The sequence below is a fragment of the Ornithorhynchus anatinus genome, chromosome 14 (genome assembly GCF_004115215.2).
Source record: "Ornithorhynchus anatinus isolate Pmale09 chromosome 14, mOrnAna1.pri.v4, whole genome shotgun sequence".
NCBI lineage: Eukaryota > Metazoa > Chordata > Mammalia > Monotremata > Ornithorhynchidae > Ornithorhynchus > Ornithorhynchus anatinus.
In genome coordinates, this window is record NC_041741.1 from 11,495,961 (window position 1) to 11,522,854 (window position 26,894).

General features: G+C 40.0%; 1 protein-coding gene across 3 annotated transcripts in view; it reads left to right on the plus strand.

The window, feature by feature from the left end:
• The window catches only part of ARHGAP5 (Rho GTPase activating protein 5), a 67,654-nt gene that overhangs the window by 33,803 nt on the left and 6,957 nt on the right, over positions 1-26,894 (plus strand). For 2 of the 3 annotated variants that reach the window (XM_029079548.2, XM_029079547.2), the window contains exons 3-6: positions 4,266-4,413; positions 18,255-18,332; positions 20,879-21,010; positions 26,692-26,797. In XM_029079548.2, coding sequence (XP_028935381.1) covers positions 4,266-4,413; positions 18,255-18,332; positions 20,879-21,010; positions 26,692-26,797 — 464 coding nt within the window. The remainder of the gene's footprint in view (positions 1-4,265; positions 4,414-18,254; positions 18,333-20,878; positions 21,011-26,691; positions 26,798-26,894) is intronic. The other variant, XM_029079549.2, reaches the window with a different exon arrangement.

Sequence of the window (26,894 nt, forward strand, 5' to 3'; positions counted from 1 at the left end):
GCACTGTACTAAGCAGTTGGGAGAGTACCGTACAACAGAGTTGGCACACACATTCTCTGCCCACAACGAATAACATGAGCAGTTTATCTATTTTCTTTATTCCATGCTGGTGTTGGTTGTATTGGCGTTATAGCAATTTAGATCTCAATCAGCAATAGTCTTATTTTATTACCTACTCTGTGCAGCGTAAGGTACTGAGTAATGGGAAGAGATTAATAGTCCTGCCCTTGAGAAGTATACAATTGAGTGGGGTGGGTTAATGCTAAATTAATATATGGATAGTAAGAAGAAGGAAAGCATATATTGTAAATTGTGTCTTTCAGTGGGTCAGTTTCCCTAGCCTTTATAGGGAAAGGCTATAGGGGAATCTTCCCCTCTAGATTGTAAACTCGCTGTGGGCAGGGAATGCGTCTGGCAACTCTTTTGTATTGTACTCTCTCAAGCATTTAGTAAACACCATAGAGGATGTTAATGATATTTAGGTGAGTACTTAATATGATGTGTACAAAATGCTACAGATGATTATGCTTACGTAACTTATGGGCCAGGTTTTCATTTTTAGCCTGTAGCCTGATTTACTCTATCCAGATTTTTTCAAGCCTCTCAAAAAGGAAATTTTAAAATTTTCTTAAACACTTTTGATTAGTGAAATGGATTTCGGAAAGATTAGCATTTTAGTACAGTGACTTTAATGCAGTTTTGGATTGGCGTGAGTCTATCTCAAATTGAGCAAGCTTCCCTGAGCAGAGCAGTGCAGGTCATAGCTGTGGTGCCAAGCATTTGTTTAGTCATATATATCATTTACAAACTCAGGAAAGAAGTAACACTGAAAGAACACTCTCTGAACAGATGTTGAGGGGAAGCAAAATGTTAACGTTAACCACCCGCCCCCCCCCCCAAAAAAACATTGAACTCAGGTCTGATTTTTCAATTAATTAAAGAAAAATCGGACCATTGTCCCCAAATTGGCATGTATCATGTCTGCTCATTTTATTACAAACACTTAGTAAAGTTCCCTGCACCCAGATGGTGCTAAATAAGTACTGTTAATGGATTGAAGTGCATTTTTTAAAGTCGAAAAAATCCATACTTTGGTCATGGACCACATGGCTTGCCTGGGCACCAGAAGGCAAAGTTGACTTAGACTTTTTGTTGTCCTTGAGCAATAGTGACCCTGGTGCCATGAAAATTCTAATATCTGATGATTAACTCTTGAGATTTTGAAGAAGAAAAGGGGGGTTTCAGCTTGTCGTAACTATACACGGCCTCAACATGTGGGCACTGAAGAAAGTCACAATATTTTAGATTCACCGTTATCGTCACTATCTTTAAAATAGAAGAAAACTGAATCTTCACTATTTTGCAAGATTTTGGGCAGGTTCTTTTGGATTTTGGCTGCTGCACAATCTTGTTGACTGTGCCATCCAAGAGTGACAGGGAAGCTTTATCCCCATAATACGGTACAGTGAACACAGCCTTTACTGTATGTCATCATGCTTTTGTAAAATTAATGAATAATTCGATAACCTAAATGGTACTGGACTGTGACAGCCACTAAAGAAATTTGGCTGCCATGAAAGTTCATCACATCCTAAAGCCAGACAACAATGGTTTTGCTAGTCTTGTCAGAAATAATGGTTTGTTCTATCCCATTCCCAGTTGTCACTGGCATATACTTTGGTTGTAAAATGGTCCTTTTCATTCTATTTTTGCATTCAAGATTGAGAGTACAACAGAGGATTTATGTGCTCTTCAGTATGTTATGAACACTATCGAAAGGTTCTAGACAGACTTGTAGGAGTCCCTGTATACAATTGATTGTTCCTGTTCTGTGGAAACACATTGAAAAATTCATGCAAAAATTTATGAACTACTTTGCAGAGTTTGTCCAATTCTGTGAAGTAATAATAAATCCAAAAAAGGCTGAAACTATGTACCAATTTCGATAGTGAAATCTTACACACCCAGGAGCTAAAAGCAGTCACAAAATCTGTTCCATGAGTCAGTGGTGTTGTAATTGGCAAAGACACAATCAAGAAAGCTAATATTATTTTGGGATTCTGGGTGCACTTTCTAAATACGTTCTAAAGCTTCACACCAAGATTCAGAATAGAGGTGACAGGTGTTCCAACTCCAGGAAAGTGAGGATGAGGGGAATATTGAGGGCCATTACTGCCATGGGATTGGGATTTTAAAGGCAAAGCCCCAGTAGTTTTTTAGGCTGCTTGCTCCTACCTCTTCTTTTTTTAGTGGTATTTGTTAAGCGTTTACTGTGTGCCAGGTATTGTACTAAGCGCTGGGGTAGGTATAAGGTCATCAGGTTGGACAGAGTCCATGTGCCACATGGGGCTCACAGTCTTAATCCCCATTTTACAGATGAGGTAACTGTGGCACAGAGATGTGAAGTGACTTGTCCAAGATCACACAGACAAGTGGCGGAACTGGGATTAGAACCCAGGTCCTTCTGACTCCAAGGCCCTTGCTTTAGCCACTAGACCATGCTGCTTCTTTCTTGCTATAGCCCCCGTCTTAAATTGGAAATGCATTCCTTCCCAAACCCTAACTGCTTTTCTTGTGTTTGGGCATTTCTCCCTTCCTAGTCCCATGTGTGTTTCTGCCCAATCTTTGTCCCCTCCATTGAGTTGTGCCCCATGTGCATGTTTGTGTGATGTCATATATATATATGTTTTTCCCTTTTCTTTTTCACGCACACAACCACTTTCACAGGGATGTGGTTCTTTAACCCTGCTTTTTCTATTTGGGTATTATTTATCATTCTAGAATTTCTTTAAATTTACCTTGGACAATATTAATTGTTTCTAAAAATGTATCTAATGATATTGTCTTCAAGTTTTTTAAATCCTAGTTTAGTGGGGCTCAGGGTGGAAATCTGGGTTTTGTATTGTGCCCTCCCAAGCATTTTGTACAATGCTCTGCACAGTGAGTGTTCAGTAATTGTCATTGATATGATGTGTACTAATATACCTTGAGGAGTTCAATATGAATGGAAGGCACATTTTTATTTGTTGAAGCCTGTGTTGTATGGGGCAGTCACTTATATTCTATGTGGCAGTCGGGTTTTGGAAGTACATTTTATTATGAAAGTATCACATTAGTTCATTTCACCTATGCCACTCACATGCACAAGACCGTTACTTCTTATACCAAATCTACTTGCCCTAAAATAGATTATCTTATACCCAGAACATTTTTGCCTTCTGTGAACAACAGTCCCTAATTCTTCAATAACATTCTCTTTGAGTCACATAATGTAAACAAGTTAGAGTCAAAATGACTCCGTTAGGTCAGAAATTCCACCTTTTGCTGATCTGTGTTATCTTGGAGATAATACACTTATCTTGTAGTAAAAGCCTCGATTTTTAAGTCCATGTCATCTGCTTTGGTCAGTATCCTCATAAAAATCCTTCATGATTTTAAGAACTTATGGTTAACCTTTTTAACCTTCACTTCCTTACAACAAATCCACCCAGTTCCTTAAATCTTTCCCGTAGGAACTGTTTTCCATCTTGATGGTTTCAGCTGATCTTTTCTGGATCTTTTCCAGCTTCTTCGTAATGCTTTTTAAAATGCAGTGACCAAAACTGGATATGAAATTCTAAGAAGGGTCTGACTATATGACATGTATATCAGAGACTAATGTTCTAGCCTTGCGCTTTCACTCAAGTTATGCCTGTTAATGCTTTGCTGACTTTTTTGCCTAAATTTTCTCAAAGCTTATTTGAGCCTGTTATTATTCTACATAAATTTTGAACATAAGCTACAGTGTTACTGTAAAAGTAGGGAGTGGGTGGATGATTTTTTTTTCATTAAAATGTAAATGACTACTCAGACTTCTAACTAATTTTACTTTGTTTTTCTGACTGTTTTCTTGATGGGTGTATATGTTTTTAAGCTTAGTTGTTTTTATTTTGGGAGGCAGCATGACAGGCAAAGAATTATGGAATTTGAAAACTTCAAATCTGCTTCCCCTCTTTGCTTCAGATTTGGCATATGTGGTAGGTTGATAGGTTCACTTGAAGCAGATGTAAGGTTTATCTAATGCATAATTTAACAACACATAAAATAGAAAGTATAAATATAAAGTATCCATTTACTGCATCCGCTTGGGTAAAATCATGTTTCTTATGCTAGAGTTATGATTTTTGTAACTAAAAGGAATGCTTTACATTGCTTAATATGAGTGTATTAAAATAATGTATGGCTTAATAGTAACAGTATTGCAATTCTGATATCTTTTATTATAGCAGAAAAAGAAAACTAAGACTTTCAATCCACCAACTCGTAGAAATTGGGAAAGTAATTACTTCGGGATGCCTCTTCAGGAGCTGGTTTCAGCTGAGAAGCCTATACCACTATTTGTTGAAAAATGTGTGGAATTTATTGAAAATACAGGTAGGTCAGCAGTATTTTGGGGAAAAAAGATCTCCTCATTTCTATTCTAATGTTGGCTTGTGTTTAATTGTATATAGCTTTAAGTGAGTTTTTTTGAGAGTGACTCTTGAAAGTCTGTTTTATAAATGTATTTTCAAAATGTTGGAAATATTTCTAGACTACTCAGGGGATTGGGCAGTTTCTCCAAATAGAGGAAAATAAGAGGTTTGTGTTGCTTCTCTCAACAATATCATTCTTTATAGGGTTTTTTTTGTAAGTTAAGCACTCCGAACTGCCTTGAAATGCTAGAATGTTTGACATGTTTTATCCTTGCATTGAAAATCGTTCTTTAGATCTTGAAATGGTGGGGCTATTTGCTGTTCCAAGCAGAGGCTGCTTTTTTCTCATTTCTGCTTTTGATGATTCATATTTCTTGACATTATGCATGCATATTTTGTTAAATACTTGTTTACTTTATGGCCTATTTGAAGTAACATGCAAAAGTCAAAAAGTGTGATATCTTGGTATCTGTATTTACTTCATGTGGGTTGAATGATTTGAATCTCATGTAGCAAAACCACCTACTGTTTTGCAAAATAGGCTTATTTCTATGCCCTTTTCTGAAGTGTGTGAAAGGTGATAGAAAAATCCATGTTTAATGTATTTTTAAAATCTGCAAAAACTGCATTAATGTGTATATTTTTTTCCACTTCAGAGGTGATAAGATTTGCTTTTGATTTGAATACATTTTGCTTAATTTCTGTTTATCAAACTGTGGCTCAGGCTTTGTTGCTCCCCTGGGGGGAAGCAAGGAGATTGTGGCTTGATCCATGGAATGGGTGGAAGAATTTCATTAGGGCGGGAGTCTTCAGTGAACTGTGATGATGGGAATACATCAATCATTGATTGAGTCTCCATTCAAAAATGACATATGCGTCTTGGTCCAATTACAAAGGTTTCAGGACCAAGAACCTAGATTATTGTCCTAGTGATTTGGATACTAGTGATTTGTGCGGTCCATTTGCCCTCTCTTGTCTCTGACAGTCATGTTCTCATTAGGGCCCGGACAGGAACCAGCAAATCGGCAGGCAGAGATGCAGCACTTTGCAAAGCCAAGTGTTGGGCGTGAGATTACTGGTCAGTCAAGCAGTGGTATTTATTGAGGGCTTACTGTGTGCAGAGTGCTGTTCGAAGCACTCGGGAGAGTGCAGTACAACAGAGTTGGTGGGCTTGCTCCCTGCCCTCAAGGAGTTGACAGTGAAGAAGGGGAGAGAGAGATTAAAATAAATTACAGATATGAACATAAGTGCAATAGGGCTGAGAGTGGGATAAATATCAAGTGCTTAAAGGGTACAGATTGTAGTGCAAAGGCAACAGAGAAGGGAGAGGGAGTAGGGGAAAATGGGGACTTAATCGGGGAAGGCCTCTTGGAAGAGATGTGATTTTAATAAAGCTTTGTAGGTGGGAAAAGTGGTGGTCTGTCGTATATGAAGGGGGAGGGAGTTTCAGGCCAGAGGGAGGATGTGGGCGAAGGGTTGGTAGGGGGTTAGATGAGACTGAGGTACAGTGAGTAGGTTGGCTTTAGAGGAGTGAACTGTGTGGGCTGGGTTGTGGTAGGAAATCAGCTAAGTACGGTAGGAAGTGGGCGAGTTGGTGGAGTGCTTTAAAGCCGACCCTTAATTTAGTTAGTTTACCCATTATTTATAGAAAATTGCTATATATGTAATTAGTAGAGGGAGAGTCCAGGTTGGGTATTTAGTGTGTGCTTTACGTACGTGGGGGAGAATGAATTTGCACAGAGAAGTTAAGTGACTTGCCCAAAGATATAACAGCTGGGACCAGAACCTAGGTTTCCGGACTCGGTCCCATGCCCTTTCCACCGGGCCAAGGCCATCCTGCTTTCCATCCAGAGACATACTACCCTACCGATACAACTCTGTGCTCTGACATTTTGCTGTGTAATGTCTGCTAGTATATGCCAAGATTTTTAAAAAGTACAAACACATTAATGTTTTATCTTCAAGTGCCTTCTAAACCTGAAGTGGTGAGATCAGTAGGACTCTGACTTCCCTTTAAGATTTCAGATTTTTCAAAAAAAACTATCTGTAGTCAACTAATAAAATTCTTTGTTAATTTTTCTTAAATTGAAAACTGATTTTAAGAGTTTAGTAAATCCAGTAGGACTTAATTTTTAATGTCATTTGTAATCCCGACATTAAGATTTCCTGAAACTGGCTAGTGCATAAAACAGTTCCTGGCACACAGTAAGCGCTTAATAAATACCATTAAAAAAACCTGGCAATTCAGCAGATCAGTATTATTACCAATAACACTTGCAGTGCCTCCTTCTTTGCTGCACAAAGCTAAACAGCTGTTCCTCTACTTATGTGAAACCAGTTATTACAGAAATAGTGCCAGAAAATAAGTCATTTTTATGTTCTTACTAGAGCAATTTGAGAATGTGAGTGTAATTTTGTACTTCTTAATTTGGGTATGTGTATTACCCACCTCAAAGCTTTATAACTGAATGTTGGGTGTGTGATTGACATGAAAAGACAAAATGAAAGCACAGTTTCTACAGGAAAATCTTTCTAACTTATATTGGAGTTGAATTTCAAATAGTGATTTAGAAGCCAGGTAATAAAAATTGAGTCAGGCTATATATATTCGGGCTTTCTGTTCAACTTTTATTCAGTGGCTTCTATATTCAGGTTTGAAAATAAAGTCAGCATTACTGATTTAGGGAGAATCCAAAGGTTTACCAGATAAAGGTGACAAAATTGTGGTGTGGAATAAAATACCTACAAAGGAATAGTAAATTCTAAAGTTAAAAAGTAGATTATGTTGGCAGGCAATATTAGTCATAGCAGGAACAATATGAATAAAGTTAGAAAATAGTTTTCTCTAAAATTCTTAGGTAGCATAGTATGTTACCTGTATATTTAAAGGGGTTCATTGTTTTTACTGAAATAGCCTTGGTTCTCCCAGTTAGTACTTTAGCCTACAGAATTCATGAAAATATATGTGCAGCCCAGCTAGGTGTCTTGAAAATGGGGCTGCATCAGAAGAGGCCATATTGTGGGGTACGTTTCCCATAGTCTTACATGTGTTTTTGGACAGTGGTGCTATGCATATTACCAGTATTTAAAAAAGGAAGACTGATGGGGACATAAAGGGATGACAAAGGAAGGAGGCAGTGAGTTCAGGGGTGCAGGAGGGAGGCGGGGAAACTTCTCGGGGTAGGCAGCAAGGGGCAGAGTGAGAAGAGGGTGGGCCGGCAAAGACATTGATTTACTGGCAGTACTTGGATGTACTCTCAGTGTGAGGTTGACATATACTGGGGTTATTTCAGCTGTTCGTCCTGGCTGTACCCCTGGGATGCCTGAATTGTAAGGTACCCGGAATCCCAGGTATATTTAGCATCATCCATTAGGCACTCCTTTTTTTGCCACACATTCATTCATTCGGTCGTATTTATTGAGTGATTACTGTGCGAAGATCACTGTACTGAGTACTTGGAAAATACAATTCAGCAACAAGTAAGGACAGTCCCTACCTGACAACGGGCTCAAAGTCTAGAAGGTAATTGGGGTATTTGGTAAGCGCTTACTATGTGCCAAGCACTGTCCTAGTCGCTGGGATAGATACAAGGTAATCAGGTTGGACACAGTCCATGTCCCTCATGGGGCTCACAGTCTCGATCCCCATTTTACAGATGAGGTAACTGAGGCACAGAGAAGTTAAGTGACTCGCCCAGGGTCACACAGCAGACATGTGGCAGAGCCGGGATTAGAACCCATGACCTCTGACTCCCAGGCCTGTGCTCTTTCCACTAGGCCATGCTATTCTGGACAAGTCGAATTGGGTGCTTATCAAATTAATTTTATTACCTTTACAAATTTTGAGTGGAAGATAGGCTGGTATTTAGTAAATATTATATGGCAATTTTTTTGGTAATATACAAGTCTGATTAAACTTTCAGTTTCTGGGCAAAGTATAGCCATGACCAAAATTTAAAAAAAAAATTATTGTATACAATCAACCCTTGGTTACCCAGTGTTTAATCACCCAATATGTGGATTACCTATTCTGAAAGTGATCCAGGTGTTTGGCTTTTCCTTTCTTTCCAACTCTAGCTCACTCTTCATTCATTCATTCAATAGTATTTATTGAGCGCTTACTATGTGCAGAGCACTGTACTAAGCGCTTGGGATGAACAAGTCGGCAACAGATAGAGACAGTCCCTGCCGTTTGACGGGCTTACAGTCTAATCGGGGGAGACGGACAGACGAGAACGATGGCAATAAACAGAGTCAAGGGGAAGAACATCTCGTAAAAACAATGGCAACTAAATAGAATCGAGGCGATGTACAATTCATTAACAAAATAAATAGGGTAACTAAAATATATACAGTTGAGCGGACGAGTACAGTGCTGAGGGATGGGAAGGGAGAGGTGGAGGAGCAGAGGGAAAAGGGGAAAATAAGGGTTTAGCCTTGAGGAACTTCACTCCAGTGCAGTGAAGCACTCTCTTCACTGCTTGTTAGCATCTCTGGCTGGGGAAGTGCAGAGGCAGTGAAGGAGGTGGAATTCAAATCAGTCAGCATTTTAATCAATATTTCCAAACCTCTTCCTTGAGTGAATTATATCTGGCCATAGCCTCATTTTATTGTTGATCTACTCTGCTGAATCTGCTATAGATCCCCCCCATTTCATGGAGGGGTCCGGTCTTGCTCAGTGTACATACAGAGTCCCTGAGAAAGAGGAGCTATCTGGGAATAATTTCTTAATGATGGCATTTATTAAATGTGTACTATATGTCCCAGGCCCTGAGCTAGGTGTTGGGATAGATAGAAGGTAATCAGATCGGATGCAACCTTTGGGAACACTGTTGGAGGAAGTGGGATCAAATTTTACAGTTGTGGAAATGGAGGCATGAAGCAATGAAATGACTTGCCTAGGGCCACCCATTAGGCAAGTGGCAGAGGTGGGACTAGAATCCTGGTTTTCTGATGCTTAGTCTCATGCTCTGTCCCACTAGGCCATGCTCCTTACCTTATTTTGTGTCCTGGGTTCCGAGCAGGGCGGAACTGCAAGGGAATCAGTCAATAGTGTTGATTGAGCACTTTCTGTTTGCAGAACACTGTACTAAGTGCTGGGAGAGTGTAGTATAACAGAGTTGGAGGACATGTTCCAGGCCCACAAGGAATTTATATTCTGGAAGGAAGGAAGGAGGGCCTGCAGCCCCAAGTGCTGAGTGGCAGGAGTTTCTGAAGAACTTTCTAGAAGTTGGATGGGATATTCTGGGTTGGCCCACACCAAACTGAAAGTCTTCAGGACAATTGTGTCCAATATCTGCTGATTCACTGAATCCATAAAAATCATTTATTACCTTCAGAATAGTTAATTCTGCATAAGAAAAAATATTCTTTTATTTGTACCTTTGAAAGCCATACTTACCTTTAATTTTAACAATCTTAAACTGAGCACAAAGATGTATTCTCATAAAAGTGAAAAAAAATATTAGTTGTCATAGCATTTCAATCTACCTAGTCTTACTTAATTTGATTCAAGGATCTGATTCAACTGGTTCACAATAAGGCTTTTATTTATAACATAATATTTATTCTCAAAAGCATGAGCAGGGCTCAGCAGATACACTTGTCTTTCTGTTCGTGACAAGTGAAAAATCAAGGCAGACTAGCTGATAACCCTATTTGCAGTTATCAAACTGAGCAGTGGAGGCAGAGTGATATTCAGATAAGACATCAAAGATAATCCAAAGGCAGCACATTCAGGCAAAAGCAGAGACTGTCAAAGGAGTGGCTTTTTTGATTGGTGAAATCAACTTAATATTTGTTGAGCTTTGCCTTAGAGCTACCTGCGGAGCGGGTATAATCATCCCCCCATTTGAAAGAGTAAAAGTCTTTAAAAAAAGACTAAATCCAGATTGTTAATAAATTGCAATGGTCTAGTCTAGAAATTGACAGTACAATCATCGGTGCTAAAAAGCAGTTCAAAAATGGGTGATTAAATGGAAAGCATTGTTTCAGTGGGAATTCATGTATTTGGTGGATTGTTCGATACCACCATGATTGAAACTGTTCCAAACCAATTTCTCTTTTTCAGTAGTGTTGTGTTAAGCGCTTACTATGTGCCAGGCACTGTCCTATGGGTTAGACATAAGATATTCAGGTTGGACACAGTCCATGTCCCACACGGGGCTTACAGTCTTAATCCCCATTTTACAGATGAGGTAACTGAGGCCCAGAGAAGTTAGTGACTTGCCCAAGGTCACATAGCGGACAAGTGGATCAGACAACTGGATCAGAAGCCAGGTTGTTCTGACCCAAGCCCGAGTTCTATCCACTAGGCCATGCTGCCTCTCACTGTCATGTTAAATAGTGCAGTACAAAATATATTGAAGCTGAGGCAGAGACTCAGAACCACAACAGAACACAACCAGAACCACAGCAAATGTGCACAGCTATTTTGTCCCTGCAACAAATCTATTTTTGCCAATTTGTGGATTGTGTAATACCCTCAACAGATTCCTGTTTTGAGAAGGACTTGTTCTAACTCTTCTACTATACATATCGCTCATTGTGGGCAGGGAATGTGTTTATTGTTGTATTGTATTCTCCCAAACTCCTAGTACAGTGCTCTGCGCACAGTAAGCACTCAATAAATGCAACTAAATGAATGAAGGAATGAATGTCCTGCATTGAAAAGGTGGTATAGCAGAACTGCCTTTATTCCATTGGTAAAGTCCATCATCAGCAAATTCTAAGCATCTGTTCAGCAGCGTCTTTGGGAAGAGTCACCGTCTGGTTGGTTAGATGCAGAGTCAGAGTGGAATGAGAGCAGTGAATCATGCCGTTTTGCTCTCTACGAGGACTCCAAGCAGTTGGGTTCAGGTGGGGCTTTTTGTAGCTTCTTTGGGGTTTTCGTTTTCCTTTCATTTTCTTCTTTCTTCTCCATCATCAGCTCAGGTTCAGGCAGTTTGTAAAAGCCCCCAAATGGTAGCAATCACTGTGCTCTCTGGTGAAGCAAATGGAGGGGGACTCAACCTGGTTCTGGCTTGCCATTTTATGGCCTTTTTGAACCCCAGACATTTGCTAAACAGCAAGCTGGCCTGGGTTCTTGGGGGTGATTGTTTTTGTTGACAATTGACTGAACTTTAGGGGATTTGGCCTAGATAGGATATAAATATTTTGGGTTAAAGTAAACAAATTGCAGGAGCAATGGCAATTATCAGGTTTTATTTTAATTGGGATTATCTCAGTTTTCCCTTTCACTTTTGTTTTTATGATTCAAATACAACAACATCTGCTAGTGTGTCTTTACTGTATTACTCCTGCCTGGTCTTTGATAATTTGAGCATTTGTTGAGCCATTTGGGTTATCACAGCAAGGAGGTGACATCTAAGGCAGTGTTAAAGGCTTTATGTGTCCTTATTCTGATTGATCCCTGGCCTTTCTTTGATCTTGTTTTGGTTCCTTTGTCTTCCAGTAGCAACTACAATGGAGAGTGAGAAGAGTAGGGAAAACTTAGCCATACTGTAAAGTTCGCTGTTAGGTTGGAGTGTTCTGAAACAACTTTGTAGGTATTTCAGGTTTACAATTTCAGCAGCATTGCATAGTGGATAGAGCGCAGGCCTGGGAGTCAGAAGGTCATGGGTTTTAATCCCCGTTCCGCCACTAGTGTGCTGTGTGACCTTGGGCAAATCGCTTAACTTCTCTTTGCCTCAGTTACCTCATCTGTAAAATGGGGATTGAGACTGTGAGCCCCACGTGGGACAGGGACTGTGTCCAATTCAATTAGCTTGTATCCAGTCCAGTGCTTAGTACAGTGCCTGACACGTAGTAAGCGCTTAACTACCAGAATTATTATTATATACCCCATTAATCCTCTTAATTGGTTTTGTGAAAACAGTGTTAAGCAAAGGAATGCCAAACCAAGTGTGTATCCCATAAGAAATAATCTAAAGCATCCTGCTCCTTAGCCAGGACGTTATATCGGTTGTGGCCTTTGAAGGAAATGGGTGGCTTGCTTCTTTGTTTACTTGCATTGCAGTATGTGTTTCCTACACTGCAGTGGCAGATTTTGTTTCAGCTTGTGAAAGAACTCTTCCCAGGCCCGGGAAGCCTGCAGGGGTGTGCCGTGTGGTTATAGTGGGATCTTAGGCAGATGGTGAAGAACACTCTTCTGTGCAGAATAAAAAAGTCCTTGTCACTGTGCCTTTTAGGGTGAGAGTGGGCAATTGTATCATCCCAAGGGACACTTAGGTATTTGTGATTGTGAGAAACAGGATGGTGGAAGGATGGGTTTGGGTTTGAAAGACCCAGCAGCTGCCCATCCACCCATGGTGACTCCTGGTTGGCTCCGAGCCAGCTGCAGATATACTCCCTAACTACCAACAGCATCCCTGGCGAGCTCCGAGCCAAGTAGGAGCTGCTTAGAGCCAGATCAGCTGGCTCAGAGTCAGGCCGGTTTTGAACCGTGGTCCTCTCATTAAATTGTTCTAAAAATACTCTAAGGCAGGTATTAATCCATAAAGGAAATGGTCATTTCCTCACTGAATGAAGAACTGTAGTACCTTTCATAATTCGACATTGTCCTTTAAAGTAGCAACATAGAACCAGGGTGCATTTAGCCCATTCTTGACTATTAATACCAAGAAATGGTATTTTTGTCAAAACTTTGTCCCAGCCTACCTAAGAGTGATAAGTTGAAGAACATGCCTTAGTTAATATCAAACTGGTGATTGGTTATTTTTTCATCTTTGAACGTAACTGTCATACTCTGGTTCTTGTAGAAAATGTTATAGTGTAGAAACTGCTTCTTCAGATAAACTGGTCATAATTAGGTGTTCTTCCGGTTGCCTAGAGGAATTGGAGTTAGAGCATTACAAAGTTGCCATTCGGGGAGGCTCCAGCTTTTCCAGAATCACTGAATCAAGTGGGAAATAATGGAGCTAAACACTGACCAATTTTTTTCTTTTTCATAATTTTTTCTAGAACTTAAGAACAGTATTCGGGGTATCAGCAAAAGCTTTATAGCCTTTAAGGTTCGAATCCTCTTAAAAGATTTCCTCCAGTTTTGTTTCTCAGCCTCACTGCTGTCTTATCATCTGAGTCTTAAGGCCAGTGTACGTCAGGATTTCTAGTGTATTAAAGCGTTATAAAGCTATACCTACTGAAGACCCGACTGCTGCACATGTAGCATTTGATAGATACCAATGATTGATTGGTTCTCATTTCCAGTTTCTCTTTCTTGTCCCTAAATTAACCTATCCACAGTGTTGAGTTGAAAATGGCTTGTGGACCACTAGAACTCCTAAGATTTGGAAGGTACATGTATAAACTATGCCTGGGCAACTGTGTGTCTTCTGAAGTCATGCCGTGGGAGGTTTTATGGGAGTTAGTCACCAGTATTCAGTGGTTTAGAGGGTTTATGTTCTCTCTGGAAATCAGCCATCAGGTGGTTGAAGGCTAGCTCACCCAGGTGGATCGCTGCACCAAGTGAAATGTGACTGGGGAGTTGGAGAAAGGTTGAGGAATGGCAGCCCCCTCACTTCCAGAATGTTTGCCATGAAGCAGCAGTGCCGGGAGTTGTATGGCATGGTTACATGGGGCACTTGGCCCCCGTATTTGCAGGATCTGCCTGGAAGAAAATAGATAGGTCTGGCCAGGGTCTGGACAGGCTCCCTTTGTTACCACCCAGCCACAGATCTTAGAGATAACTCTGTTACTGTTTATTCTGCGGTGAAGCAGGCATCCATTCCACTGAGGATTAGTAGAAATAGTAATAGAGATGGTATTTATAGAACACTTGCTGGGTGTCAAGCATGGGGCTAGACTTTTGGACAGTACATCAGAAGCAAAACACCTTCCTTGTTCACAAGAAACTTGCAATCTAATTGAGTAGAGCTAACATTTCTTGAACACTATTCTAATTCCATTCACAAAAACCCGATGGCCAGTTACAGACTTCTAGATTTTCGTAGTAAGGAGTAGTAATAGCATTTATTGAATGCCCACTGGGTGCGGCGCACTGTACAAAACAAGCCCATTCCCTGCCTTCAAGGTGTTTACATCTGAATGTGGGAGACAGACATAGAAGTGTTTGCAAGTCAAGTAATCTAGTCAATTGGGCAGTGAAATAAATGTATATGCAAAAGTACTGAGGAGAGATGCAGTGTTCTTAAGTGCTAGAGATAGCCCATAGGTGTATATGACTTGGCAGGCCGGAAGTTTCTTTTTCTCTGCATATTAACAGAAGAGATGCTTGTTTAAGGTCCGATTTGGTTTTGTGGATCTGTACTTCACCACTTTTGTTTTAACTCAGCTCACATCAGCTCACTCCTTGGAGCAAAGGTTGGAAAACTATTCTCAAGTGTGCTCTGCTAGTAATTCTCCATTACTCAGACTATGGGGCAATAAAAATCTAATGGCCTGGAAGCCAGAGGATGTGGGTTCTAATCCTGGTTCTGCCACTTGCCTGCTGCGTGACTTTGGACAAGTCACTTAACTTCTGTGCCTCAGTTTCCTTATTTATAAAATGGGTATTGAATACCTGTTCTCCCTCCTCCCTCTCCCTCCTACCGTGAACTCCATGCAAGATGGACTGTGTCCAACCTGACTGTTTTCATTACCTCAGAACTTAGTACAGTGCTTTGCACTTAATAAGTACTTAAGTACTGTTGTTAGTGTTATTATTATTATTATTAGGCAACCCATGGGATCTCGCTAAGTGATACTAGAAAAGTGTGAAGAGAGCCACTGTTGTGATCTACAGATACCACAGTATGAAAGAGGTTCAGAGAGAAGGCAGGCTCACAGCTGGCGAGGTTAAAAATCGGCCTTAGCTAATTCACCAAATGTTTAATTGAGACTAACTGTGTATGAGTATTGTAACTTCTGTTTTGGAGCTCTTAGCCATGTGGTTCAGAGTAAGATTTTCCAGAACATTTTCTCCCCTTCAAAGAACAGATACATTGATTACACCTTTCACTCTAATCATCATTAAGGGGTGTGGAAAGGTTCTTCAGGCAGAATAAATTTCCCCTTGGGACCTGAGTGTAGTTACCTAAGCTTTAAAAATCAGAGTATCTTAATAACTGTAGAATAAAGCCATTACCAGCAATGGGGTGTGGGGGAAGAGAGGGAGGAAAACAGTTACTTTGGCACAGAGACCATTCTAATCTCAAAATTTAACTCTGTTTCACCACCAAGACCACCAGATATAATGGTGTTGTAGGCTACTCCAAAGGCATACTTGTCATTGTAAAAGAGAAAAAAATACTGTGGTGACCCTCGTTTCATATCTTCACAAGAGGACAATCATTTTTTACAAGGCAAAATGAAGAGGCTAAGATTTACCCTGAAAGAGACAGTGTGTACCCCTGGAAAAAGTCTTGGGGATTCCAGGACTCAGCACGGGGCCCTCTCAACTCTTTTTTAACATTGAGAAAGTCATCATGGTAGCCACAGCTGTGACTTCTGACACTGTCTGAGCCTTCTCAACTCTTTTTTAACATTGAGAAAAGTCATCGTGGTAGCCACAGCTGTGACTTCTGACACTGTCTGAGCTATTAGCCTGAAATCGTGCTGCTCCTTTTGTGTTTTTTTCTATGTTCTTACCTCATATGTACATAGCTGTAATTTATTCCTGTCTTTCTCCCCCCTCTAGAGTGTAAGCTTGTTGTGGGCAGGGAATGTGTGTGTTATATTGTTGTGTTGTACTTCCCCAAACGCTTAGTAGAGTGCACTGCACACACCAAGTGCTAAAAACACGATTTGATTGATTGATTGATCAACCATGATTGATTGGACCTTTCCTTAGGTGTCTGTCACCAAAGTCCTCCCCGCAATTCTCTCATTGTGAGCCCCATGTTATCTAGGGACTGTGTCTACAGCTTATTTGCGTATGTCTTTTCCAGTGCTCTGAGCTGTGGATTGCACATTGTGAGCACTTAATATTTGCTAGCACTATTGCTAATATTTGTAAGTACCCAGGAGACGACTCCACAGCGTAAGACAAGAGTTCTAAAAAAGGCAAATATCCATTTAAATACGGGGGGATTGTGATTAAGCCGCAATTCTCCCTGTGCATAAACACTACTCCTGATGGTAAAGACAGCCCCTCAAGGTGGGGGAGGTACGGTACATTAATACATTCATTCACTGGTGTAGTGCACAAAGAAATCAGAGTCCTGTTGTGCTTTGCAGTCTTGTGTGGTCCATCAATCGTCCCAGTAGTAATCTGAAACAAAACTCCTTCCAAAATTTCTGCCTTATTACCTGCTTCTAGCTATAGATGCAGGAAGAAGTGGGTTCGTTAGTATAGCTTTAAGGGTGACTGTATAATGAATGAAAGTAGAGATGAGGTATAATTTGAAATATTACTATAATTAGATGAAATTGGTTAATGACAAGAGGAAGGTTTCAGTTTGCATTCGTGATCAGTAGTACTTGGCTTTATTTTGCTTGAGATAGACACGGAGAAGGCAAATAATTCCATTTCCTGATTGTCAGGAAAACAGAAGTAAACACTATTCAGGTAAGCTGGAACTTAAAAAGTCCTCACTCTTAAGACACAAAATGGTTTTGGAAAACTATGCTGTAAGTTGAAACATTGCAAGGCTGAGCCAGTTTTAACTTAGATACGATGTTCTGAATGGGGGATTAGTTCCTGGGCCCTATTTTTGCTGAAGTTACTCAGGATTTTAGGCTGAATCAATAATGGGCTTTTACTGACTCACATACTCCACAGTAGGGTGCCAGACTTTTAGTAGCAGTAATCATATTCAGGCATTTACTGTGTGCAGACTGTAAGCTCCTTCTGGGCACAGGGATCACATCTATGACTCGGTTGTACTTTCCCAAGTATCTAATACAAAGCTCTGCCACAATAAGTGCTCAGTAAGTATCATTAATTGATTGATTTGATTACAGAGTATAGTGCTGAGCACTGGGAGAGAATAAACAGTGGGAATTGACATGATCCCTGCCCCTTGGGAGCCTTAATCAGAAGTGAACATGACAACCCTTCCCCTCCCTCTTTAACATCATATTCCCAAGTATGTCCCACCCCCATGACCCTCTCTTAAACCACTCCCTCTCCTACCCCAACCCTGCCTGGTGTCACTTCTTGAATTAAAAAAACAAAAACAAAATACAAACAACAAACTTGTTTCACAGCGGTTTGGCCACTTCCATGGTTGGAGTAGCCCTGTGGTGACAGAGGTGGAGAGGGTGGGAGTGTTCCCCTTCTCAGGCCTCCTCTCCAGCCCAGCCCCGTGATTTTGGTGGCCCCTTACAGGAGTGGGGAGACGAATGGAGTTGCAGCTGGTGAAGGGACAAGCCTGATAGTGAATCTAGTGAAACAAGTACATACTGAACTCTTTAAAATAAAGAAAAAGAAAAATGCAGTTTATGACAATCTGGCAGGGGAGAAAGTGGTGAGGTGGATATGTAGGAAAAAGAGTGTATAACAGAGTTGTGGGGAAAAGGAGAAAGTTTAAAGAGGAGCAGTGGTGGGGTTTGGTAACCCGACTGTTTGGCAGAATACCCAGGGAGGAGTGGCATGTCCAATTCTCCTTCACTTAGGTACCCTAGATGATAAATGGACCTAGGGCCATAAAGGAGACTAGGGGTGTAAAGTCAAACCAGATGTGTGGTAAAGTTGAAACGGTATAAATTCAGAAACTATGTAAGTCTGTTTATTCGTAATTCAAGTTGTAAGCCGGGGACTGCTTACATAGTGAAGTACACTATGTATGAAAATATTTTGCAGTGATGTTGCAGTACAATTTTTGTAAAAGATGTGGGTTTTTTTGTTTTTTTTCTCCTTCCAAGGACTGTGTACTGAAGGTCTCTACAGGGTTAGTGGGAATAAAACGGATCAAGACAACATTCAAAAGCAGTTTGATCAAGGTAATGAAAGACTACTATATTAAAGAAAATAAATATACTCTCACTTTTTTTTCCCTCTCTAAGAAATTCCTGCTGGACCACAGAGGTGGGTAGATTTTAAAGAGCTTGTTTGTGCAGAAGTTGATCATAATTCTGGCTTGGTCGGGCAGGCCCAGCTGGGTGCTCGGGCTAAAGCTGATAGATAATCACTTGAGTACTCTGATTTCTCTTGTAACACTAATTGAATATTGAAATACTTTGGTTTCAAATTAATTAAAACTTATTTAAGGATCCAAATTAAGACTTTTGTCTAAAATAACATAGTATATCGGTTCCACTCATTTTTTTAATCTTCAACAGTGAGAGTTTAGAAAAACATAGGTTTTCTAAACGTAGGTTTCTCTTTACCAAAGCAAATTAGATCAACTGCGTCACACTGCTGTGGGGCCCATACTAAAGTTCCATGGTCTAGCAGTCATGACTCTACCAGTATCCTTTTGAAATTCCAAGTCATTTCAAGTTCAATGTCAGTGTAATCAACACAAGCTGTCAAAATTAATCAGATGGGAGAAGCTTCAAATTTGTAAAAGAATTCTGGTACTTAAGTGTTTCATTTTTCAATCAGGCTGTGTTTTCCAACAGGCATTTTGCAGGGAGAGGGGAGGTGCCTGTGCCTTAGAATAGTTCATTCTTTTTACTCTGTAATTGCAATCACATCACTAACTAAAATGTTCCCATTACACAAACATTCAATACAAATCTTGTATATCTGGATTGAGAGGGTGAAGGTACATGAAAATCCAGATAGTCTGGAAACAAGTCAATCTATAAAGATCATTGCATTCTTCCAGTCATTCCTTTAATCATAATAACAAACAGGCAGTTCTTATGTCTTTTCTCTAGGACTCTCTTTTTTAGGATTTTTTTTCTCTTTCTATCGCAAGAAGTTTTTGTGGCGAACCATGCAGTAGGAGTATTTATTAACTCTGCGTTAGTACAGGGCACTGTACCAAGCACTTTGGAAAGTACAACAGAAGCACAAGGTGTGCCCTGCCCCCAACGAGTTGACACTGTCAGTGGAGGGGGACACATATGCAAATATTTGCAAATAGACTCAGAATAAATAATTGAATTATACTCCCTAATGCAGAAGATGGGCATTAATAAAAACATACATAAGTGCTGTCTCATACATTTTGATAGTAGGAATTAATCAGGGGAGCCTTTTTGAAGCTGGGACTTTTAGGAAGGTTTCAGGGCCAAACATGCTTGAGAGGGAGAGCAGGGTACAGCTAGGAGCTGGGCTTGTGGACAACAAAGAGGGAAAACTGAGCAAAGAGAACAGCGTTAGTGCATTATCATTAGAGCACCCTTACCGACCTAGTCCACTGCCTTCTTGAACTCGTTTTTTAAAGCCCAAATCTCCTCAGGAAACTTAAAACATCTTCAGATCAGTTTGTAATCAGTTATCATTTTGATCAGTTTCCTTTTTGAAAAGTACATGGTTTTTCCTTCTCTGAATAACTTCTTGCTTTTAACTGAGCTGCCCAGTGCCGTTCCTGTTCCTCCCCTACGGAAATCCTACCTTAATTTCACCTCTGTCCAAGAGTTTTTTAAACAGCATTTTCCTTCAGTTGACACCATCTACTTACAGACATTCCATTATCCCTTTCATTAAGAAATCACACGACAAAAAGATGCTTCCAAATCTGTTACTTTCTGATCTTAATGTTGTTTAATTTCTGTGTGTGTCTTTCAACTTCATCTTCACCCAAAAGTTTTCCATCTTGTTTCACCAACCTATAATGAGTTTCTCTTTTGGCTATATTAAAATCAGCAATATCTTAATGCTACCAGTAATAATCACTACACAAGAGATTAACAGTAATGCAAAATAAAAGTTGCTAAATCTTTCTCAACGTACGTGGCACTGTATCAAAAACATTCCAGAACTTCAGCTTTGTTTGCTCATTTTTAGTTCTTTAAAAAGAAAATTTATCTTACAGGAATCCTTTATCAGGTAGCTATTTAAAATGTATAGAATCATCTGGAAAAATATTCTCTCCCTCTCGCATTAAATTTAATTAGACTTTTGCTTTACTTCCTTGTTTTGTGCTAATCATTCATTTCAATACATTCCATTCAGGAACAACATTAATGCTAACATATCATGCATTAATATTAAGGGGAGGTGGCTTAGTTGCAGGGGATGCTTATAAGGCATAACTGAAGTTTTAGATTACTAGGTGCAGTTTGAGTTGGTTGAGATTTGAAATCTGGATAGGGAGGTTGCTTGAATCAGTAACTTATCAAGTATGTGCAGAATACACATCATTGAACTAATGCTGGGAAAGTAATGATGAAATTATAGGAGATAGTCTCTAAGCATCTAAGCAATAGTATACTCAATTAAGAACAATTAATTAAAACTCAACTTCAGTTCTCAATTACCAAAATCTTTATGCTTTTGATACAGTGTGGCAGTTGTTAAAAAAAAATACCATTGTGCAACAGCAATTGTCTAACTTCCACTTTAATAAACTGCTCTTTGATTTTTTGCCTTATAGATCATAATATCAACCTTGTATCGATGGAAGTGACGGTCAATGCTGTAGCTGGAGCTCTAAAAGCGTTTTTTGCAGATCTTCCGGATCCTTTAATCCCATACTCACTTCATCCAGAGCTATTAGAAACATCAAGTAAGTAAAAAAACAAAAAAAACCCCAAAACAAAACGCTTTTCTTTTGCTGATTACTAGCTATAGATAGTTATCAAATGATGGATATTAAAGTCATAAATTATCAGTAAAATGTAACTGATAAAACTCAATCTTAGTGACTTATGTCTTCACTGCAACTTTGAGCTAAATGAGAAAAAAGGAACCATTAATCTTGCTAAGGAAAACATTTACTGCTAAGAATATTCCAATATTTTCGCTCTGTGTGTGTGTGTGTGTGTGTGTGTGTGTGTATATTCACTTGAAATAGTGAAGAAAGCTCCTTCTGAAAATGACTTTAATAGCTTTCATTATGGAAATTATTTCAATACCTTTTATTATAAAAGAATCACGAGTAACTAAATGTTTTGTAGAAAGGTATAAAGCCTCTGCACTGCCTCCTTTCTTGATGTACAGTGAGTGTCTTGATGTACAGTAAGGTTATTATATGGCAGCAGACTAGGAATACCTTTTTTTCCTCCTCTCTCCTTCCTCCTGTTTTCTTCTTTGCATTGTTAAGTGCTTACTATATGGCAGGCACTGTACTAAGCGCTGGGTAGATACAAGATTTGGATATAGTTCGTGTCCTACATGGGGCTCACAGTCATAATCCCCATTTTACAGATGAAGTAACTGAGACTGAGAGAAGTGAAGTGACTTGCCCAGGGTCACACAGGAGACAAGTGGTGGAGCCTGGATTAGAACCCAGATCCTTCTGACTATTTTTATTTTTATTATGGTATTTATGAAGCACTGACTACATGTTCCCCAACACCTTTTAAAAAGAAATTTTGAGGTGGTACTAAGCAGTCAGATGAGGCTATTGAGGTGCTGTAGAGTCTGGTAAAGAAGCAGAGATACTGGAGCACCAGATAAGGGATTTTTGGTGGCATACATCCATGAAGGACAGAAATTTAAGCTGAACCTACACATGTGCACACAAATGCACTTCTGTGCAACGATTTCTCACTCATTTCCTAGGTAAAGTTATGGGACTTTGAATCTAGGCCTTTTTTTTTTTAGTTGCAGTTCAGAACTAAGCGACTGAAAAGCATTCAGTTGGGGCCAGGCAAATAGAGCACTTTTCTGTGTAGTTGTAACCTTGAGCCTCCCAGGATAGTCATCCTTATGTTAATTGTTGATAAGTAATTGATCAGTAGTATTTATCGAGCACCTACTTTAGAGAGTACAAGTGAAACGAAATGACCCCTGTTCTCAAGAAGCTCCCAGTCTTTTGGGGTACTGGTTACTTTGGTGATCCCTCCACATTTCCCTGCCAGGCGGCCTGGATTCTGGCATCTCTCCTAAGGCAAACCCTCCTCCTCCTGTACAGCTCTGTTTTCATTACGCGATTCCCACTAAAGATTAGGTGGTACTTAATAGTTTAACCTTGTGCAGACTGGGTCCTAAAATACCAAAGGTCAATTATTTATCATCAATCGATTTTTCACTAATTTCAACTAGAAATGTTTTCAAGAGTTTTCTCTTATTCAAAATATCCTTAAGCAAAGGATCCTTAGGCAAATTGGATCATTCCAGGAAAATGTATTTGTATCAGGCTATTGCTAAATGTCAGTGAAGACTACATGTGTGGACAGGACAGGGCAGGCACAGTTAGGGTCTTATACAGATCATGAAAATATAGCCATGGATTGTAGATCAGCATGTCCGTCCTGCAGAATATAATTCAAACAGCTAACAAGATAAACAATCAGTCATTCAATCAATCGTATTTAATGAACGCTTACTGTGTGCAGGGCACTATACTAAGCGCTTGGAAGACTACAGCATAACAATATAATAGGCACATTCCCTGCCCAAAATGAGCTTACAGTCTACTATGTAAAAATTCTCAAGTAGCCAAAAGTTACTTTTTTCATTAAAAAAAATTCCACCCCAGCCTTTTATTTAGTTTTTTAAAAAGCAAATGCTTTGTCACTCTAGTTGAACCTCGAATTCTAAAAAAACAGTTGAGTACATTTTTATGTCAAAGCTCAGGATTCCTCTTTATTCCCTAAGAGCATTGGTTTATTTTGACAAAGGACATAACTCTTCTGGTTTATGTGGCTGAATAATTTGGGTTACCCATTTCAATGACTGACTGAGAAGCTGGACTGGTAAAATCAAAGAAATTACTTAAATGTGGTGACAGGGCTTCTTACTTGTTTAGTGACCAGAACCTACCGACAAGCTCTTTTCTAGGATGAATGCCAAAGGTTCCGTTACCTTATTGCTTTGGGACAGAGTGCTGATTCCCCAAAGGAGATAATAGATATTTCTAAAATTTACTAGCTTTAATTTGGGCCATTTTGAAAGTCAACCATCTTCTACAGTAGTGACATTCCAACATTAAAGTTGAAACTATAAAAAAGACCCTTCCATTGGGTTTTGACTGATTACTAGAGAATAGTGGAAGAATGAAAAAAGGAGTCATGGAATGAAAATGGAATTTCCTTTTATGGAATCATGTTTAAAATCTTTCAATTCCCTCTCTTTTGAAAGAAAAAGAACTCACTATTAAATCACTGATATTTGTAACATTGTCAATTCACTTTGAAAATCCACATCTTCCCAAATATAGTGTCTGGTGTGCTAGAGAGATGTAATAGCCCTTTTTTGAATCACCAAAAAAAAAAAATTTAAAAAACCTTTTCGGAACTAGTACTGTACTGGAAAATGTGGGCTTTCATTTTAAGTGTATGGGTATGCTTCATATTGTCCACACTCTGAGGGCCTCTTTTAGGTTTCCTCCTAATATTCTGCAGTTTGGGGCTTAAAATGGCATTACTTTCTACAGAATAGTGTAACCTGTTGTTAGAGTTTTGGAGACAGGAATCAAATTTCCCTGCTTCTGAATCTTGGAGTGGGAGGGAAGGAAGCCTGGAGAATTTTGGTCTTTGGACCTGCACCAGGAAATTCCTAGATAAAATAGCACGGACTAGTGGTTAGAGCATGGACCTGGGAGTCAGAAGGACTTAGGTTCTAATCCTGGCTCTGCCACTTGTCCGTTGAATGACCTTATACATGTCGGGTAACCTCTCTGCGTCAGTTTCCTCATATGCAAAATAGGAATTAAAACTGTGAGCTCCAGGTGGGACATTGCCTGGCATATAGTAAGCACTTAACAAATATTTTAAAAAAAGAAGAAATTCCATTCATCTTCCTGCAGGCTTCCTTTCCCAGTTCCTCAGTGCCAGAACTGTGGCATTAAAACTGTGAGCTCCAGGTGGGACATTGCCTGGCATATAGCAAGCACTTAACAAATATCATTTTAAAAAAAGAAGAAATTCCATTCGTCTCCCTGCAGGCTTCCTTTCCCAGTTCCTCAGTGCCAGAAAGGTTCCCAGAATGGCCCAATGAAAGCATCAGAAAAGCAGGAATGTTTCTGCTAGCCTTTCCCTAGTATGTAGCCCTAAGGGGTTGAGAAGAGTAAATGCCCCCCCCCCCCCCCCCCCCCCCCCCCCCCCCGCCCCGGGTTTTTACAGGCAGACCAGGAGCTGAGACTTCCTCCCCACTTCTTGGTCCTCTTTCACAGAGTTGTTGGGGGCCGAGGTAGGTGTTGTAGGCCTCCACAAGTGACCCAACGGGCATGAAACCTTCATTGGACCCCATTGACTTAACATTATCAGTTTGCATCGCTGCCTGCCATTCACAAAAGTGGAAGGTTTTGGCGTCCTAGGTTGGTGCCTTTTTACCCCTTGTATTTGGTGTTTTGGGGGTATCTTGTATAAGAAACACAAGTGTGGCGGGAGACACTTAAGAGGCAAGAATTTCCTTTGAATTTTAAATGTGTTTTTTTGCGGGCAGGGTGGTGGGAGAAGAGAAGTTGTGGAGGAGCAGAGGTGAAGAATTGATGTGTAATTGGGGGAACAGCATGGCATAGTGGATAGAACACAGTTTGGGACTCAGAATGATCTGTGTTCTAATGCCAGCTCCGCTACTTGTCTACTGTGTGACAGTGAGCAAGTCACATCACTTTTCTGTGCCTCAGTTACCTCATTTGTAAAATGTGGATTAAGACTGTGAGCCCCATGTGGCGTGTCTAACCTGATTACCTTGTATCTACCCCAGTGCTTAAACAGTGCCTGGCACATAGTGAGCACTTAACAAATTCCATAAAAAAGCCAAAAGAAGAAAAAACAAAGGAAAAAAAGCAAACAAGGAATGTTGTGAGAGATCAGTGGAAAAGTTTGAGAAGTGATTTAGCCTGAATTGCTCTCCGAACTCTGTTTGTACTTGCCAAGGCTATGATTTCCCCATCCCCTGGCAATCTTGCACATCTTCTCTATGCCCAGTTTATGAATTTCCTGTTCAGACATTCCACTCATAACTTCTTAATGGGCCAAGTGTGAGCAAAGCCTCCTGCTCTCACTCAGTTACAATTAAACTCTTTCCATTTGTATTTTCAGACTCTCGTTTACCGTGATGAGAGCCTATAGTCTGCCTTCTGTTCACAACTTTGGTTTGTTTAGATAAGTTGTTCGACTTTCCAGTATCCTGATTTTGCAATGTGTAAAATTGGAAAAATAAACACTAGCATAAATTGGATGAAAACACTCTAGGCAGACACAGCTCTCCTCCAACTGGGGAGTGGAAGGGTGAGACTACCTACCCCACAGGAAGTTTGTCTGTGGGCAGGGAATATGTCTAATGACTCTGTTGTAATTGTACCCTCCCAAGCACTTAGTACAGTGCTCAGTTAATACTATTGACTGACTGACTGGACACGGAGGGTACGAACAGGGCTTTTGTTGGCCCCACTTCCTCTCCTTCACCCCAACTGTGCTTTCTAGTCTTGTCCGCACCGGAGATCATCAATTCATGAGAAGTCCCTCTCCTAGAATCTCCATCCAGTTGTCTGTCATTGAGGGATTTTCAAGGCCTGCCAGGCAAGCAGAATCAGATATTTGGAGGAACCAGGCTTTTTCTCCGTTGCTGTAGGCCTATTGTATTTTTTGTGTTGAAAGAATAAGAAGAAAATTTGTACATCTATAATCATGCAATTTCCAAATTTTCTAGTCAGTTGTCTTCAGGAGGCTTGGGTTAGAGGCAGGGGGAAAGAAGAAAGGATTCCCAAAAAGGAAATCCCCTCATATACTTCTTCCACCCTGTGTGACAGCTTGCAGTTCTGCCTTTTAGACTTAGATGTTGCTTTTGCCTTTCTTCACAGTGAACAACTTGAAGTCATTTGTTCCAAATGGAGGTTTTGTTGGGCTGCAGTATTTCCTATATTCTCCTAAATTGCATGGGTGCATATCTGTGCAGGTGTTTCCCTCCACTGCAGCTCACAAGAGACATTACCAGACCTGTCTTTGCACTTCTGGGGCTGAGAGAGGTGGAATGGTGCCGGGAGAATGAGAGCACTTGGTCCTAGACACTTCTGCCCCAACTTCCACCCCAGGTGGAAATCTAACACAAGAGAATAAAAAGCGTTTGCATTACTAAATTGCAAACACCAGTTAATTCTCAGCCAGCTGCAGTGTTCTCAGATGGGACTTTTTAAAATATCTGTCCATATCCGTCCAAACAGAAACCTTTGTTCACCAGCACTGAAAGGTCTGCTCCCCACTGAATGTATCATAGCAAAGAGTACTTTTTGGCACTTAGGAAAATGTTAATTGTCTCATGTATATGAAATTTCACCCCAAATCCTCTTTGTTACAGAACTCCTGGATAAAACAGAACGGCTTAATGCATTAAAAGAGATTGTGAAGAAATTTCATCCTGTAAATTATGAGGTTTTCAAATATGTAATAACTCATCTAAACAGGTATACTATACATTTTCTTTCAGTAGACTTTTTAGAAGCAAACACCTGAGCTCCTTCTGGTATACTGGTTAAATGTAGTTTCTCAGTAACCTTTTCT